Source organism: Dendrobates tinctorius, unplaced genomic scaffold, assembly GCF_039654945.1.
Source record: "Dendrobates tinctorius isolate UK_male_01 unplaced genomic scaffold, ASM3965494v1 ptg000184l, whole genome shotgun sequence".
NCBI classification, from domain to species: domain Eukaryota; kingdom Metazoa; phylum Chordata; class Amphibia; order Anura; family Dendrobatidae; genus Dendrobates; species Dendrobates tinctorius.
In genome coordinates this window covers 11,797,454-11,816,696 of record NW_027361851.1, presented here as the reverse complement: position 1 = coordinate 11,816,696, position 19,243 = coordinate 11,797,454, and the positions used below count along the sequence as shown (strand labels likewise).

At 45.1% G+C, this 19,243-nt stretch overlaps 1 protein-coding gene across 3 annotated transcripts in view; it reads left to right on the top strand.

Moving 5' to 3' along the window:
- The window catches only part of LOC141055130 (netrin-1-like), a 317,167-nt gene that overhangs the window by 150,098 nt on the left and 147,826 nt on the right, over positions 1–19,243 (top strand). For all 3 annotated transcript variants that reach the window (XM_073552107.1, XM_073552106.1, XM_073552105.1), the window contains one exon: positions 14,712–14,900. In XM_073552107.1, the coding sequence (XP_073408208.1) occupies positions 14,712–14,900 (189 nt within the window). The remainder of the gene's footprint in view (positions 1–14,711; positions 14,901–19,243) is intronic.

Genomic DNA, 19,243 nt, shown 5'->3' with positions numbered 1-19,243 from the left:
ACTCACAGAAATTGCTTCTTCCACTTCCAACACTGCTGCTGCTAATGTTTTGGCATTGACGAATTGACAGGCCAGATGTTGGAAGTCTACAGCTGCAATGTGAACTGTATGCTTCACTGCTGTCTTGTGGAAAAACTCTCTTAAGGTTGTATAAAAGAATGTTTTGATACTCCAGCATTCACAGGTCCCTTCCTAGGGTGGGAATCATCTGGCAAAATCTGGTTTTAAAACGTGGATGTAGCAAAGTGGCAACCCAGTAGTCAGCATTATTCCTAATCATAACTATATGGGGATCATGTTGCAAATAGTGCAGCAAGAAAGCACTCATATGTCGGGCTCTACCATGAGGTCAAAGCCGATGCTGTGTTGGTGGCTGGGTAACAATGAGGCTTGTTTCCTCAGTCCTCTCCCGCCAACCACGAACAACAGAGAGGGGAGGATTGTCCTTTTCATCTGAGAGTTGCTTGTCCATCACCTCTTCCTCCTCCATTTGTTCGTCGGATGTTGCTTTGATAACAGTTTGTCTGTATCACCAGCCCCCCTCGATAGCAGTAATCCACCCTCCCTTGGAACCCCCTGTGTGATGACAGTCTTGAACTTAGAAACAATGTTATCCCTTCTGCAGTCTCCTCTGCTTTCTCCTTTTCTCCTGGGACCACCATCTCCTCCCGCAGGCTACTCAAAGTCTGATCCAGCAAATAGATGACCGGAACAGTGATGCTGATGACAGCGTCATCAGCGCTAACCATCTTAGTAGCCATTTCAAAACTGTGCAGAAGGGTGCAGAGGTCCTTAATCTGTGCCCACTCTGTAAATGTGATATGTGCAACATCCGTATTGAGTTGGTCCAGGCTATACGAAATGACATACTGCTTCAGGACTCATTGCTGCTGCCACAGTCGCTGTAATATGCAGAGTGGAATTCCACCTTGTCGGCACATCGCATATAAACCTGTTAACTGGCATGGACAAAGACCTCTGTATTGATACAAGTTGATGAGCAGAGGGGTGCGAACGGCGGAAATGAGCACACAGTTTACGTGCTTTCTGGAGCAGCTCACCCAGACCAGGATAGTGGCAGAGAAAATGCTGTACCACCAGGTTTAGGATGTGAGCCATGCTAGGCACGTGCGTGAACTTGCCTCGCTGTAGGGCCACGTAAAGGTTCACACTGTTATCGGATATGACCTTCCCTGGATGCAGGTTCTGCGGAGAAAGTCATTGATCAAATACAGCCGGGAGAGCTGTCCACAACTCTTCAGCTGTATGACTGTGATCTCCAAGGAATATTAATTTTAAGACTGCTTGATTACAGTGAGCCCTAGCTGCGCAGTACGGAGGTGGTGGGGGTTTGCTATGCACTGTTGGAAAGCGTGTCTCGTGAAGGAGGAGGTTGAGGGTGCAAGTGGAGGCCCTAGGTGATATAGAGGAGGCAGAAGCATTGGATGAAGTGTTAAATGTAGAGGTTTGTCCTGCAAGCCTTGGGGATTCCAAGACTTGTGGAGCAGCCCCTGTCCCCACAGCAACCAAAGTCAACGAGTGCCCAGTCAGCGAGATGTAACACCCTTGGGCATGCTTACTCGTCCAAGTGTCTGTTGTGAAATGCACCCTGGCAGACAGAGATTTTGTTAAGGAACCGGTAATGTTGTCTGCAACATGCTGATGTAGCTCAGGCACAGCTTTCTTAGAAAAGTAATGGATACTGGGTAATTGGTAATGGGGGATTGCGACTGCCATCAGCTTTCGGAAACCATTTGTATCCACCAGGTGGAAAGGCAGCTTTTCCATGGCCAACAAATTGGAGATGGTGGGGTTTAACCTCTTAGTGTTGTCATGCTTAGGAGGAAGCAATCTTTCACATTACCACAACTGCGGAACCGTGGGCTGGCTGCAGTGCTGTGAGAGAGCAGAGTACAGTGAACCGGACAAACTGCTGGACCTTGAGAGAGATGCAGGCGGAGATGTTACTGTGGATTTCTAAACTTGTGGTGTGTTCGTTCTCTGAGATCGGACAAAAGCAGCAGGCATATCCATTTCCATTACAGATGAAGGTGGCCTTTCAGTTAGGTTGACTCGAGCGGGTAAAGAACCTGAGGTTCCGCGGTCAAAGACCTTCATCTTAATAGTTGGCACGGTAACAGAGGAGGAAGAAGAAACAGCAGATATGACTGATGGGGTGGCTGATGGTTGTTGAGGTCCGCTGGTCCGCATTTTTGCACAGAGGGATTCCCACTGTAAAGCATGTTGATTGCGCATGTGAAGATTCACATATGTAGTCAACTTATTGCACTTTTTACCTCGACTCAGTTTATTTTTTGCAAAGTTGGCAGATTACGTGAGTTGGTTCATCGTTTGCAGTGTCAAAAAAGGCCCAGGCTAGGCAACCCTTGTCACCCCTGTGAGCTGCAGACGCTGCTGTTCACAGGCTCAGTTGAGGCTGAGGATGCATCGCTCGTCGTGGCTTTATCATTATGTTTCTGCGATAGACATCTCAACATAACCTCCTCGTCTTTCTTCTCAGATAGCCTACTCAGCTGTGTGCCTCTATGTTCACGCCAACTGGATTCTAACACCTCATCATCATCCTTTGTGTTATCACAGTCCTCGCCATTGGAGCCACCCTCCTCCTCTTCTTGCCATAACAGCACAGTACTGTCTGCGTGAGCTCCAAATATCTGAGTCTCATCAGTTTCACCTCCCCCTGCAGGGGTTAGCGTCTGATGACGAGGGTCAGGATGCTGTTCGGACAGTACTTTTTCCTGCCCCGGTTTCAAGCTAAAAAACTTTGGACATCAGTGCAGATTTCCTCCTCTTGACTCTGCAAAGCTTTTGAGTACACTTCTGATGAACATCACATAGCACGTGTGAACAGCTCTTCAGAGTCACCCATTTGTGGTTCCGTACAGTCAGTTGAATGGTTGGATAGTTGGGATGCTGGGTGAAGCAAGGGGAATTTGGGTGCCACATCTGTGGACTGTACTGCTGAGATCAAGGAAGAGGAGAAGCCACTTGAAGCTGCACTTGCCATCCACTCAAGTACATTCTCTTCCTGGGCATCATTGACAAGACGTACTGCTATACATCTGCCAACGAAAGGTACTGGTGTAGCCTGTCCAGTAACAGAAGTTGTCAGCTATCTTTGCATAGGACGTGACAGTGCTTCACTAGTGCTTTCACAAACATTACCACATACCCCACGTACACCTTAAACACCAAGCCTAATTCCCCTTCCACCCTGGTCTCGCTTTTCCCAGGCATGTTGCTCAGATAGTGTGGTAGGAGCACAGTATTAGCAACAAAAAATAGATTTTAAACTCTGTACCACCTCTGCAAACAGCTGAATTTCAGTGACAGTAAATTCAAATTTGAAATATGGCGTGCTGTATCGTGTTAGTCACAGAAAAAAGAATTGTTTGTGTGTGGATGAGGCCTGTATGACAAAGGAGTTATGCTACAAACAGTTTTAAAGTCAGGTCCCTTACTGTATGACAATAATAACAGAAAAATATTTTTTGAACCAAGGATAAGGCCTTTAAAACACACTAGATACTTCAAACTATTTATAAAGTCAGGTCCCTTACTGCATGACGTTAATAACAGGAGAATATTTTGTGGCCTATGAATCAGGCCTTTATAACACACTAGATGCTACAAACTATTTTTAAAGTCAGGTCCCTTGCTGTGTGATGCTAATAAGAGAAGAATTTTTTGTGGGGCTTATGGATCAGGCCTCTATAACACACTAGATTCTACAAACTATTTTTAAAGTCAGGACTTTTACTGTATGATGTTAATAGCAGAAGAATTTTTTTGTGGCCTATAGATCAAGCCTCTATAACACACAAGATGTTACAAACAATTTTTAAAGTCCGGTCCCTTACTGTATGTCGTTAATAGCAGAAATTTTTTTTGTGGCCTATGGATCAGGCCTCTATAACACACTAGATGCTACAAGCTATTTTTAAAGTCATGTCCCTTACTGTATGACATGTAGTGCAGTGGTAGCACACTATGCAGTGATGAGGCAGTGACCCAGCAAAGTTCAAAGCAAAACGTCTCTTTAATGTTCAACTCAAAAAAACACAGCACTTGATATCCTCCAGATCACAGTCAGAAAACAGGAAGGTCCACCTCCGGATCACAGCCGGGAACAAGACAGTCCACCTACGGTTCGCAACCAGGCAAATATCCTCTGGATTACAGTCACTAAATACGCCAGTCCACATCAGACCATTTGCCTGGGTAACTGCACCACCATGTTAATGTTCTACTCTCAGCATTACACAGTACATGATATCCTCCGGATCGCAACCGGGAACCATATCCTTCAGTCAGGGGTTGATTAAGGGTAGACAAGGCCGCAGAGGGGTTAACGCCACAGACAAGTCGCCGTCTCCTCACACACTGGACACGACGCTGCATCTGGCGACGAACAAGCACATATTGCACAATGTTAGTCATGTCCCAGATGTTCAGCATGTGGAGGACCAAGGGGGGACAAAAAAGACCCCAGGATTGCAAGAAGAGCATGGGAAAGTGGAAGGCAGTCGGAGGGGCAGAGTTTATATAGGGGTCGGAGTAAGTAAATATATATATATTGTGCGGTGCCAAGGTACTAGAAAACAGGTATGTTTCTCCCCGTTTCATTTCATATGTCTCCCTGTACTGATGATGAAGCCAGTTTATTTCACTGTAATCCAGTCCTGGTTTCCTTAGTGATCAGCATGGAAAGGACTGGTAGTTCCCCCTCCACTAATTCAATCCAGGTTTTGGTTTCCTGACTGGTCCAGCTGATATAATCAGGAGGAGCTGGAATCTCTCAGTCTATCGTCTGCTGAGCTGGGAGCTGACACAGTAAGATATCATGGACTTGTTTGCTGTTATATAGGTTTATTTTGTAGTTAGCCTGCTATTGTTAGTTAGTGGCCAGACGGCCTTAGACGTTTTATTTCATGTTTGGCATGTGTAACATTGGATAACAAGTGTGCACAATAAATATGCCGTGTCCATATGGCTAGTCTGCTGAAGTGACTTCATAGCCACACGCTTGTGCCAAAGCAAAGATCCTAGCTGAGCTATCTATTCCCCACAAATGGTGTTTCGAATGCGGGCAACTGTGGCTGCTGGACTGTGACTGCAGAGAAAACGCTGTATATGTCCTGGCTGAAAGCTTCTGCGCTTTTGAAGAGCCAAGAGTCCAGTAATATGGAGGAACTAGTGAAGCAGTTATTGCAAGCAAATGTGCAACAACAGCAGACTAATGCTTGCTTCCAGAAGGCTCTGGAGCAGCAACACCAGATGCAGCAAGAGCAGTTGGAGGCAATAAAACAGGCCTTGGTTCGGCAACCCCGAGATGAGGGAGACCGTGCACAAAGCGCTGCTAGTGCGCAGAAAGCCGTACAGAAGACTTTGCTTAAAATGACCGCAGACGATGATGTGGAAGCATACCTCACCGTGTTTGAATGTATTGCATAACGTGAGCACTTACCACTGGACAGATGGGCTGAGGTAGTGGCTCCATTTCTGAGCGGAGATCCACAAAAAGCCTATTACGATCTGAGTGGAGCGGATGCTATGGACTATATCAAACTCAAAGGCGAAATCCTGGCAAGGCTGGGAGTAAACACGTATGTACGTGCACAGAGGGTGCATTTATGGAATTTTGTGGAGCATCAGCCAGCCCGCTCACAAATGCATGATCTCATCCATCTAGTAAAAAAATGGCTGCAACCGGAGGCTTTGACGTCCGCACAGATGGTGGAGCGTGTCGTTCTAGACAAGTACCTGCGGTCCTTACCCGCTAAGATCCAGAGGTGGGTTGGACAGGGTGACCCAACTACCGCTGACCAGTTGGTGAATATGGTCGAACGCTACAATGCTTCTGAAAGCCTACTCCAAGGGACGTTAGCACCCCACTGGCCCCCCAAGAAATCGCTGGAGAGTCCTGCGAAACCTACTCCATCTTCAAAAGAAGAGAACGTCACAATGAAGGGTAGCAGACCTACAAAGGACTATGGAGGTGGTACGGGCTCACATCAAGCCAGCAGACCTCGTCTGGGATCTCCATCGAGGAGACAAGGGCCTATACAATGTTGGCGATGTCGCGGGCTTGGCCATGTAGCAGCTAACTGCCCAATGACTACAGAGCCAATGGACTGTAATGCTATGAGGCGTCTTTCATTATATGTGCAGTCAGTCTGTGTGGCGGAGACCCTCACGGGAAATGAACAACACGTGTGCCATGTCGAGGTTAACGGTTATAGTGTGAATGCCGTCTTGGATTCCGGCAGTCAGGTAACTTTGGTACATGCCAGTTTGGTGGACTCTAGCGCCCTAACGAACTTAACTGTGGGCATTAGTTGCATCCATGGGGATACTAAGAACTACCCCACTGCCTGGGTTACTCTTGCCATGCCAGTAGGGACCAAAAGACATCAGGCGGCAGTCATAAAGTCTATGGGACACAGTGTAATCCTGGGGAGAGACTTTCCCTTATTTTGGGACTTGTGGAACTTCAAAAGTGGCATGAACCCTCTAGTTGAAGACGGTGCTCCGGAGCTAGCCCCTGAACCATTGCAGCAAGACGACGGAGAACTCATCTCAGTGGAAGTTCTAGAATCTGTGGACTCTCCTCTGGCTGTGTATGCAGGCGAGGCAGACCAGCTAGAGGATGTTTTAGAAATGCCAGACCTGGAGGTGGCCCGTGGTAAGTTCGGGACCGCTCAGCACCAGGATCCTACTCTAGCAAGGGCGTGGGAAAACATAAAGGTCTCCGAGGGAAGACCATTGTAACCAGGGGCTCAAAACGAGTTCCCACACGTGGCGGTGCAGCAGGATATGTTGTATCACATAGACAAGGTGCAAAGGGTGGTGGTAGAACAACTAGTGGTACCTAAGTCCTTTCGCCAGGTAGTTTTGGAGTTGGCACATAAACATCCCTTGGGAGGACACCTGGCGGTAGAAAAGACAAAACACCGTATTCTGCAACGTTTCTTTTGGCCGGGTCTAGTGGGAGACGTGACCCAGTACTGTCGGTCATGTCCTACGTGTCAATTGACCGCACCTATGTCACATTTTAGAAGCCCCTTAGTGCCCTTACCAATAATAGAGGTGCCCTTCGAGAGGATAGCAATGGATATAGTCGGTCCATTAGTTAAATCTGCCAGGGGTCATCAGTACATTTTGGTAGTATTGGATTACGCCACGCGTTATCCCGAAGCAGTGCCCTTGCGGAATGCCAATGCGAAATCAATTTCAAAGGAGCTTGTTAATATGTTTTCCCGCACCGGCATTCCGAAAGAGATACTTATGGATCAAGGGACCCCCTTTATGTCTCGTATACTTAAGGATTTATGTAAACTGCTAAAAATCTCCCATTTGCGTACCTCAGTATATCACCCTCAGACTGATGGTTTGGTGGAGCACTTTAACAAAACCCTAAAGGGAATGTTGAAAAGGGTGGTGGATAAGGACGGGAGAGATTGGGATGCCCTATTACCATACCTCCTGTTCGCTATACGTGAGGTACCCCAATCCTCCACAGGCTTTTCACCTTTTGAGTTGGTTTATGGGCGGTGTCCTAGAGGCCTGTTAGATATTGCCAAGGAGACTTGGGAACAAGAGGTGACTCCTTATCGCAGTGTAATTGAACACATAACACTTATGCAGGACCGAATTGCAGCAGTTATGCCAATAGTTAAAGAGTGTTTAGAGCGCGCACAACATGCCCAAAGCACGGTATACAACCGAGCGGCAAAAACACGAGTCTTTCAACCCGGAGACAGGGTGTTGGTATTGGTGCCTACCATAGAGAATAAATTTCTTGCGAAATGGCAGGGACCATACGAAGTGCTGGAACGAGTAGGTGAAGTAAATTATAAGATACACCAACCAGACAAGAGAAAGCCCGAACAAATATACCACATAAACTTGCTTAAGGCCTGGCGGGACAGGGAGAGTCTGGTGGCAGGAGCTGCCCTTGAGGATGGGCCTCGAGGGGCACCACCTTCTAAGGTAAAGGACCCCCAGGTAGCTCTGCCAGAAGTGGGTATTGCAGACACGCTATCCGAAAGCCAAAAACGAGAGACCAGGGAGTTCATACAGAGGAACGCAGATATTTTCTCGGAACTTCCTGGCCGGACTCACCTAATTAAACATGACATTATTACTGACCACAGGCACAGGTACGGCTTAAACCATATCGAATTCCGGAGGCTCGGAGACAAGCCATTGCCCAGGAAGTGAAGAAGATGTTAGAGCTCGGGGTCATTGAGGAGTCCCGGAGTGATTGGGCTAGCCCTATCGTACTGGTGCCCAAACCCGATGGGACTATCCGATTTTGTAACGATTTTCGGAAAGTAAACGAAGTATCGAAATTCGATGCCTACCCGATGCCAAGAGTCGATGAACTGATAGAGAGACTGGGTTCGGCTAGGTACATATCCACTATTGACTTAACAAAAGGTTATTGGCAGATTCCCCTCACGGAATCAGCCAAAGAGAAAACTGCCTTTGTTACGCCCCAGGGATTATTCCAGTACCGAGATATGCCATTTGGGTTGCATGGTGCCGCAGCCACCTTCCAACGTCTAATGGATATTGTCCTAAAACCCCATGGCCAGTATGCATCTGTGTACTTGGACGACATTATTATCTTTAGCAATGACTGGGACACGCATTTGTCAAAAGTACAAGCCGTCTTAGACTCCTTAAAAACAGCTGGGTTGACTGCCAATCCCAAGAAATGTACGTTGGGATTGGAAGAGGCTCGCTATCTGGGATATAGCATAGGGAGAGGCGTCGTGAAGCCTCAAGCCAATAAAGTGGATGCTATTCAAAATTGGCCACGACCGGTAACCAAAAAACAGGTTGGCGCTTTTTTAGGGATCGTTGGTTATTATAGGCGGTTCATCAAACATTTTGCGACCATCGCGGCTCCTCTCACAGATCTTACTAAGGGGTCGAAATCTGTCACAATAAAGTGGAACGCAGAAGCAGAGGAGGCCTTTCAGCGATTGAAAACAGTCCTCTGTGACCAACCAGTGTTGGTTGCACCAGACTTTAAACGGGAGTTTATTGTCCAAACAGACGCCTCTGGGGTGGGCCTCGGCGCGGTTTTGTCTCAAGAAGTAAATGGCGAGGAACACCCAGTGGCCTATCTAAGCAGAAAGCTTAAGAGAGCAGAAAAGAACTACAGTGTAGTTGAGCGGGAAGCCCTGGCTGTGAAATGGGCCCTGTGCACCTTGCGCTATTATTTACTAGGTCGCCAGTTTAGGCTAGTGACGGACCATTCGCCCCTAACATGGATGTCCCGGGCAAAAGAAGGCAATGCACGGGTGACACGCTGGTTCTTAGCATTACAAGGGTTTAAATTTTCCGTTGAGCACAGGGCGGGCACAGCGCACAGAAATGCAGATGCGTTGTCTAGAACGCACTGCTTGGTGACTCGTCGTGTCCGACCCCACGGGCTCGAACAGAGGAGGGGGGTGTGTGAGGTGCCAAGGGGAGAGGTACTAGAAAACAGGTATGTTTCTCCCCGTTTCATTTCATATGTCTCCCTGTTCTGATGATGAAGCCAGTTTATTTCACTGTAATCCAGTCCTGGTTTCCTTAGTGATCAGCATGGAAAGGACTGGTAGTTCCCCCTCCACTAATTCAATCCAGGTTTTGGTTTCCTGACTGGTCCAGCTGATATAATCAGAAGGAGCTGGAATCTCTCAGTCTATCGTCTGCTGAGCTGGGAGCTGACACAGTAAGATATCATGGACTTGTTTGCTGTTATATAGGTTTATTTTGTAGTTAGCCTGCTATTGTTAGTTAGTGGCCAGACGGCCTTAGACGTTTTATTTCATGTTTGGCATGTGTAACATTGGATAACAAGTGTGCACAATAAATATGCCGTGTCCATATGGCTAGTCTGCTGAAGTGACTTCATAGCCACACGCTTGTGCCAAAGCAAAGATCCTAGCTGAGCTATCTATTCCCCACAATATATATATATATATATATATATATATACACACACACATATTACTACATGTGGGCAGTGCACACATGCACAATCCTCAGGTTGTATAACTTTGAACTGGTCAAAACAGTAGGCCAAGAGAGTAATGTGGCAGGAGTAAAGTACACCTCATAGTAACTTATGTGTGAGGCAGAGGTGACAAGACACCTTACTAGAGGTGCCCACTGCCCACATATAGCAAAGCTGATGGAAACAGATGACTTCCACTATGATGATTGGTTACCGGTTGCCCGACCACACCCATTTCATAACTAGTCACACCCATGTTCATGCCCCAACCACACCCATTTAGCACTGCTGATCACACTGACTGGTACTGAGGGCACAGTGGTTGGCATTATGGGCACAGTGGCTGGCATTGTGGGCACAGTGACTGGTACTGTGGGCATGCTGACTGGTACTGAGGAAAAGAAAGAAAGAACAGAGAGAGAGAGAAAAGAAAACAGAGAGAGAAAGGAAGAACAGAGAGAAAGAAAGAAGAAAGAGAGAAACAGAGAGAGAAAAAAAGAAAGAAAAGAGAGAAAGAAAGAGGGGACAGAAAAAAAAACAGAGAGAGAGAAAACAGAAAGAGGGGAAAGAAAGAAATAACAGAGAGGGAGAGAGAGAGAAAGAAAGAGGAGAAAGAAAGAACAGTGAGGAAAAAAGAAAGAGAGGGGAAAGAAAAAAAGAACAGAGTGTGAGAGAGAAAGAGGGGAAAGAAAGAACACAGAGCGAAAGAAAGAAAGAAAGCGAGAAAGAAAGAGAAAGAAAGAAAGAACAGAGAGAAAGAAAGCAAGAAAGAAAGAGAAAGAAAGAGGGGAAAGAAAGAACAGAGAGAGAAAGAAAGAGGAAAGAAAGAAAGAACAGAGAGATAGAGAGAAAGAAAGAACAGAGAGAGAAATAAAGAGAAAGAAAGAGGAGTAAGAAAGAAAGAAAGAAAGAAAGAACAGAGGATGAGAGAGAAAGAAAGGGGAAAGAAAGAACATGGAGCGAAATAAAGAAAGCAAGAAAGAAAGAACAGAGAGAGAAAGAAAGATAGAAAGAAAGAGAGGAAAGAACAGAGAGAGAAAGAAATAAAGAAAATGGGAAGAAAGAACAGAGAGAGAGAAAGAAACAGAGAGAGAAAGAAAAAGAAAGAAAGAGGGGTAAGAAAGAAAGAAAGAGCAGAGAGAGAAAGAAAGGGGAAAGAAAGAAAGAACAGAGAGATATAAAGAAAAAGAAACAGAGAGAGAAAGAAAGAAAGAAAGAAAGAAAGAACAGAGGGGGAAAGAAAGAGGGGACAGAAAAAAGGAACAGAGAGAGAGGTAGAAAGAAAGAGGGGAAAGAAAGAATAGAAAGAAAAAGAAAGAAAGGGGAAAGAAAGAACAGAGAGAAAGAAAGATGTGAAAGAAAGAGAACAGAGAGAGAGAAAGAAAGGAAGAACAGAGAGAGAAAGAGAGAAAGAACAGAAACAGAAAGAAAGAACAGAGAGAGAGAAAGAATCAGAGAGAGAAAAAAAGAAAGATTCTATAAAGATACTATACCAGTCTGGCTCACATTGTAGTGCCCACCTGAGCCTCCTGGTGCAGGACATATCATGATCCATTCACATGGCCGACATCCCCGAGTCCGCGCTGTCAGAGGAGGACATGGTGATGATCTTAAGCATTCCCTGAAGTGCCTCCATGGTAACGACACAATCTCCTCCCGAAATTACCTCATTTCCGGTCAGCTTCCAGCACGTCACTTCCGATGGAACATCACGTGCAAGTTATTCAAGTGCTCCTCGGGGCTCCACTGTGTACTCCTGTGTCCACGGGAAAAAGTAAACTCCCAGTCGGGGCAGTGGGGCAGACTCTCAAAGTCTGGAACGGTTGGGAGCTATGAATGTTCCCCCATCATACACCTTGTACACACATGGCTTCGCACACCTCATGCACACACAGTTCCACTTTGTATGCCTCGTACACACATGGCTCCACTCTGTAAACCTCGTACACATGCAGCTTTGCTCCGTACATCTTGTACACACGCGGCCACGCTCTGTACACCTTGTACACGCATGGCTCCGCTCCGTAAACCTTGTACACATGCGACTATGCTCTACACCCCGTACACATGTGGCTCTGCTCCGCTCCGTAAACACATGGCCCATCTCCGTACACTTTGTACACACAGGGCTCCGTTCCATACACCTCGTACACATGCAGCTCCGCTCCGTACACCTCGCAAACACACGTGGCTCCACTCTGTACACATCTCTGCTCTGCACACGCGTGGCTCCACTCCGTACACCTCGTACATGTGTGGCTCCACTCTATACACTTCGCACGCACGCGGCTCCGCTCCACACACCACACACACGCGGCTCCGCTCCGTAACCTTGCACATGTGCGACTCCACTCCGTACACTTTGTACACACACACAGCTACACACACAGCTACATCCACCCTGTAAACCCCTCACACATGCATGGCTCAGCTCCGTACAACTTGCCCATGCGTGGCTCCGTACACCTCACACACATGCGGCTCGGCTCCGTACACCTCGCACACATGCGGCTTGGCTGCGTACACTTCGCACACGTGCAGCTCCGCTCAGTAAACCTCGCACACACGCACCTCCGCTCTGTACACCTCATACACACACGCAGCTACATCAACCCTGTAAACCCCACACACACGCGTGGCTCGGCTACATAAAACTTGCCCATGCGTGGCTCCATACACCTCGCACACTTGCGGCTCGGCTCCGTACACCTCGCACACGTGCAGCTTGGCTCCGCTCCGTACACCTCGCACACGTGCAGCTACATCAACCCTGTAAACCCCTCACACACGCTTGGCTCGGCTCCATACAACTTGCCCATGCGTGGCTCCATACACCTCGCACACGTGCGGCTCGGCTCTGTACACCTCGCACACGTGCGTCTCGGCTCCGTTCACCTCGCACACGTGCGGCTCCGTTCCGTACACCTCGCACACTTGCGGCTCCGCTTCGTACACCTCACACACGCGCGGCTCCGCTCCGTACACCTCACACACACGCGGCTCCACTCTGTACACCTCATACACACACCCTGTGAACCCCTCCTTACCCCACACATACTTCCCTCATCCAGCATGATGACAACCAGCACAGCAGAGTCCTGCATACATTGAGGGTTGTGTGAACAGGACCTGTAATGAGGTCACAGGAGGGGAGGAGTCAGGGGTCACATGATCAGGGGCCTCGGACCGATTTCTTAACTAATGAAAAACTATTATTTAGAATGCTATACTTGTGCATTACTATTATTATTAATATTTACTATTGTAGCGCCGTTTTTCCATGGCGCTTTACATGTGAAAAGGGGTATACATAATAAAAACGAGTATAGTAACCTTAAACAATACAAGTCATGACTGATACAGGAGGAGAGAGGACCCTGCTTACGAGGGCTCACAATCTGCCAGAAATGGGTGAGGATACAGTAGGCGAGGGTAGAGCTGGTTTTGCAGTGGCTTGGTCGTTACTGCAGGATGTAGGCTTGGAGCACTATAGAGCACTATAGAAGCAGTGTACAGCACACTTGTAGGACATGTGACCTGCTGCCTTGGTTTGTGAACCTCAGCAATGCCCCCTCCAAAATAAAAAAAAATTTCCGGAAGGTAAGTTTTACAGCCACACTGGACTTTATCTAGCTACACTATCTGAATGATGTACAACCACCTAACTAACTAGCTAAAATCTAGCTGTTAATAGTGGCATCATCAGGAGCAGTGTCAAAATGGCTCTAAAACAAGATGTCTGCTATTTATATGGAGAGGGACATGTGATTTCAGCAGCCAATGACACAAGCCGTTGTGTCAGGACATTGTGGGTTGGGTGTTTCCTGTGCACTAGCTGCAATGTGCACACATAAAGTTAGGGAAAAAAATGATTGCTGTGCTGTGCTTACAATAACGCCATGCCTCATCAAACACGTGCCAAACGCTCATGATACACCATCATTATCGCAAATATTTTCACGCACTTTTACCGAACGTTAGTGATTTTGACCGAATTTATAAAATTTTGCTCAGGTTTCTGATCACGAATCTGAATGTGCCATATTCATGTCAAATTTATGTTTGACGATCATTTTCCAAACAAATTCGCTCATCACTAGTCATGACAGATGATTAAATCAGTTGCCATATGTGAGGGAAAAATGCAGGCTCCATCAAAGTCAGGGACACGACATATAAATACTGTATACAAATACTGTATACATCATATGTCTTGCAGGGGTTAAGGGTATTGTGTATTTTCGAAGCATCCATTTTAACTTCAAGCTTAAAAAATACTTGAAGATGCTTCTTTGTTGGGAATTATCAAAGTAATGGAAGAATGGAGTCACATTAGGTCCTCTTTTATCAGTATTTTAAATAATATGTACACCTTTGGGGGATTTGACTAAAATTCATCAGTCAACTTTATATGTTATATATGAACTTTAATGTTGTCAGAAATTTACTTAATTGAAAGAATAACAGATTAATGTTACAAACCTTGCTATCAGAAAGAGTTCACTGACTAATGTACTGTGAACCTATTCTACAGTTTGCTATGCACAGTCACTAATCCAGGCAAAGAAAATTGTCCCCTCATAGATGTAATTATTCATTCAAAAATACTACATTTAGGACATTTTATTTAGAACAAATAATACTATATAAGCTTATAACGTCTCTCTTCTTATAGCTTGTGAGTGCAATCAGCATTCTAATCGATGTCGATTTAACATGGAACTCTACAAGTTATCAGGGAGAAAAAGTGGAGGTGTATGTTTAAACTGTCGCCATAACACCGCTGGACGTCACTGTCACTACTGCAAACAGGGTTATAAGCGTGATTTGAGCAAAACTATATCAAGCCGAAAAGCCTGCAAGCGTAAGTAGCAACGGGTAATTATAACAAATATTCTTTCACATTGTGATATATCTATTGTAAGTGTTTTTGCAAATTAAAACTAGAAAATGAAACCTTTTTTTCAATTTTCTGATTGTAAATTTCTTTTTTTGTGTTTCTCTGTGTGGGCAGCTATTTTGTCTTAATTTTGTTAATTGTCTTCAAATATACAATGGGTTCGGAAAGTATTCAGACCCCGTTAAATTTTTCACTCTTTGTTTCATTGCAGCCATTTGGTAAATTCAAAAAAGTCCATTTTTTTCTCATTAATGTACACTCTGCACCCCATCTTGACTAGAAAAAACAGAAATGTTTGCAAATTTATTAAAGATGAAAAACTGAAATATCACATGGTCGTAAGTATTCAGACACTTTGCTAAGACATTCATATTTAAGTCACATGCTGTCTATTTCCTTGTGATCCTCCTTGAGATGGTTATATTCCTTCATTGGAGTCCGGCTGTGTTTAATTAAACTGATAGGACTTGATTTGTAAAGGCACACACCTGTCTATATAAGAGCTCACAGCTCACAGTGCATGTCAGACCAAATGAGAATCAAGAAGTCAAAGGAACTGGCCAAGGAGCTCAGAATTGTGCAAGGCACAGATCTGGCCAAGGTTACAAAAGAATTTCTGTAGTACTCAAGGTTCCTAAGAGCACAGTGGCCTTCATAATCCTTAACTGGAAGAAGTTTGGGACCACCAGAAGTCTTCCTAGACCTGGCCATCCAGCCAAACTGAGCAATAGTGGGAGAAGAGCCTTGGTGAGAGAGGTAATGAAGAAGCTCAAGATCACAGTGACTGAGCTCCACAGATGCAGTAGGGATATGGAAGAAAGTTCCGCAAAGTCAACTATCACTGCAGCTCTCCACCAGTCAGGCCTTTATGGCAGAGTGACCTGAGGGAAGCCACTCCTTGGTGCAAGACATATGAAAGCCTGCATAGCGTTTACTAAAAAAAAAACACATGAAGAACCCCCAGACTATGAGAAATAAGATTCACTGCTCATCACCTGTCCAATACAATCCCAACAGTGAAACATGGTGGTGACAGCATCATGCTGTGGGGTTGTTTTTCAGTTGCAGAGACAGGATGACTGATTGCCATTGAAGGAAACAGGAATGCAGCCAAGTACAGAGATATCCTGGATGAAAACCTCTTCCAGAGTGCTCTGGACCTCAGACTTGGCCAAAGGTTCACCTTCCAACAAGACAACAGAACAACTTTGCGACCATTCTTGACTGTCCCAGCCACAGCCCTGACCTAAACCCAAAGAGCATTTCTGGAGAGACCTGAAAATGGTCACCATCCAACCTGACGGAATTGGAGAGGATCTGCAAGGAAGAATGGCAGAGGATCCCCAAATCCAGGTGTGAAAAACGTGTTGCATCATTCCCAAGAAGACTCATGGCTGTACTAGCTCAAAAGTGTGCTTCTACTCAGTACTGAGAAAAGGGTCCTAATACTTATGACCATGTGATATTTCAGTTTTTCTTTTTAATAAATATACAAAAAATTCTACTTTTCTGTTTCTTTTCAGTCAAGATGGGGTGCAGAGTGTACATTAATAAGAAAAAAAGAACTTTTTTGAATTTACAAAATGGCTGCAATGAAACAAAGAGTGAAAATATAAAGGGGTCTGAATACTTTCTGTACCCACTGTATGCTATACTGCAATCACATGGTCTGTTGGAGTCTGCAGCCTTGAGACTTCATTATCTTTTAGGATACAGTTTCCTTGGAATTCTCTATGTCCAGCACAGCTAAAATGAAAAAATATACAGTATGTTCTTAGGGATATAAACCACCATTAAGGTGTCTGGCAGTGTCATACTCGCGTTCCGACTGAAAACACATGTACTCTCTTCTGAGTGGGCCATTCATGGGTATGCTGGAGTTGGTATGTATATGGCCAAACCTAAAGGGCATCTGTCACCCTTTTGAGGTTTTGAAGATAATAATATGGGCAAACAGGTTGTATACAGGTAAAATTAGTCATACCTGTATACTTCTTGGATGTGGCCTTGATAAGTAACAGAGATCGTGAGTAAATAATCATGAGTAAATAATCAATAAATTTCCTTAAAAGCCCTGTTAAAGGCTACAATATACTATCTGCACCCTTCCTTGCCGTGGAGGTTGGCACCCTAATAGATACGTAATAATTTCGCACTAACTCTATTATGAGTCTTATTATCAATAAAGCATTTGTTATAATGTTAATATTTTAGAGCATATTTTTTAAAAATTCACTTTCTCCAGTGTTACTATACCGAGAGATTATATATTCCCGCTATATATTTAGTTTACTCAATTTGGATATACTATTATTATTATTATATATAGCTCGGTTTGATATATGCGTTAAGTATTGGACTATTATGTACGCCCCTTTTCTTGTTCTAAAATCCGGGCTATTTAGTGATAGATGGTGACGTTATTTGGTCTATCACCTTGGCGCTAATGCGATTAGGTCACGGTTTGATGCCGTGTCTGTTTTTCTTGGTCGCAAGGTAACAAGCGCCGTTATGTTCCGGTACATCACTTCCGGTCATGCGCAGTAGGCGTGACACGCACGCTGGTCCGATAGTGGAACGCAATGGGAATGGGTAATGAGTAACACTCAGTGATTGGCTGGGCAAAGTGGATGACGTGTATCCTTTGTGACCGTGTACCCAATGGGCTTTGTTGACACATGATAGCGGGGGCTATTTAAATTTATTTTCTGTGACCGCCGCCATGCCATGTTTATATCCTGTTATCTTTTGGCATCATGGAGCATATCGAGTATCAGTGGTATTGGAGTCTGGGGCCTCCTGATGAACCGTTACACCGGGGAAACACGTCGGGGCGACTTTGACGATAAGTAGCCACCGGGTGGTGTTCTAAAATCTTTGCATTTATTTGTTTATTATGGAACAATGTTACATCATGTTTATTTTTATACACCATCAGTGGTTTCTTTATCTGCATTAACAGAGGCGATTACCAATTGCCATATACTGCTAATTTATTGCTGGGACGTGATGTCCTTGTCTGCATGTTTATCTTATTCATCATGCTGATAGCAATTCTTCTGGCTCATTGGTTTATTGTGTATCAATAGGCAATTTTAATAGTTGTTCTGTGAGGGCTATTGACAGTAGCCCTTTTTTTTGGGTTACCTTTACTATCATTATATTTGTGGGCTTATTGCCCTGGTTACTCTTGCATTGCATTCTGTGTATACTAAGGTTTTTCCCTTAATAATAATAATGATAATAATAATAATAAATTTTATTTCTATAGCGCCAACATATTCCGCAGCACTTTACATTTCAGAGGGGATTTGTACAGACAGTAGACATTACAGCATAACAATAATCACATACAGTAGATTATAACAAATACCAAGAGGAATGAGGGCCCTGCTCGCAAGCTTACAGTCTATGAGGAAAGAGGTAGACACGAAAGGTGGGTGGTAACAGTTGCCCTGATTGTATGGACCAGCCATAATGTTAAGTGTGTAACAGTACAGATGCAGAGGGCTAATGGATGCATAAAGCATGTGGGAACATGATGCGGGAAATCTGGTTATGGTAAAACTTTTGGCTGTGCCACACAGGGATAGATTAGGTTAATGTGTTGAGGCGATAGGCCAGTCTGAATAAATGTGTTTTCAGGGCACGCTTAAAATTGTGGGGATTGGGGACTAATCGTATTGACCTGGGAAGTGCATTCCAAAGAATTGGCGTGGCACGTGTAAAGACTTGGAGACGGGAGTGGGAGGTTCTGACTATTGAGGATACTAACCTCAGGTCATCAGCAGAACGGAGGGCGCGGGTAGGGTGGTATACTGAAACAAGGGAGGAGATGTAGGGTGGTGCTGAGCCATGGAGGGCTTTGTGGGTGAGGGCAATAAGTTTATACTGAATTCTGGAGTGGATGGGTAGCCAGTGTAATGACTGGCACAAGGTAGAGGCATCGGTGTAACGATTGGTGAGAAATATGATCCTGGCTGCAGCATTCAAGACAGATTGGAGAGGGGAGAGTTTGGTAAGAGGGAGACCGATTAGAAGAGAGTTACAATAGTCGAGACGAGAATGAATAAGAGAAACAGTAAGAGTTTTTGCAGAGTCAAAAGTAAGAAAAGGTCGAATTCTAGAAATGTTTTTGAGGTGCAGATGACAAGAGCGAGCCAGTGATCGAATGTGGGGGGCAAAGGAAAGCTCGGAATCAAGTATGACCCCAAGACAGCAGGCCTGTTGCTGGGGAGTAATAGTGGAGCTACCCACAGTAATAGCAATGTCGGTATAGGTACATTAGTAGAGGGAGGAAACACCAG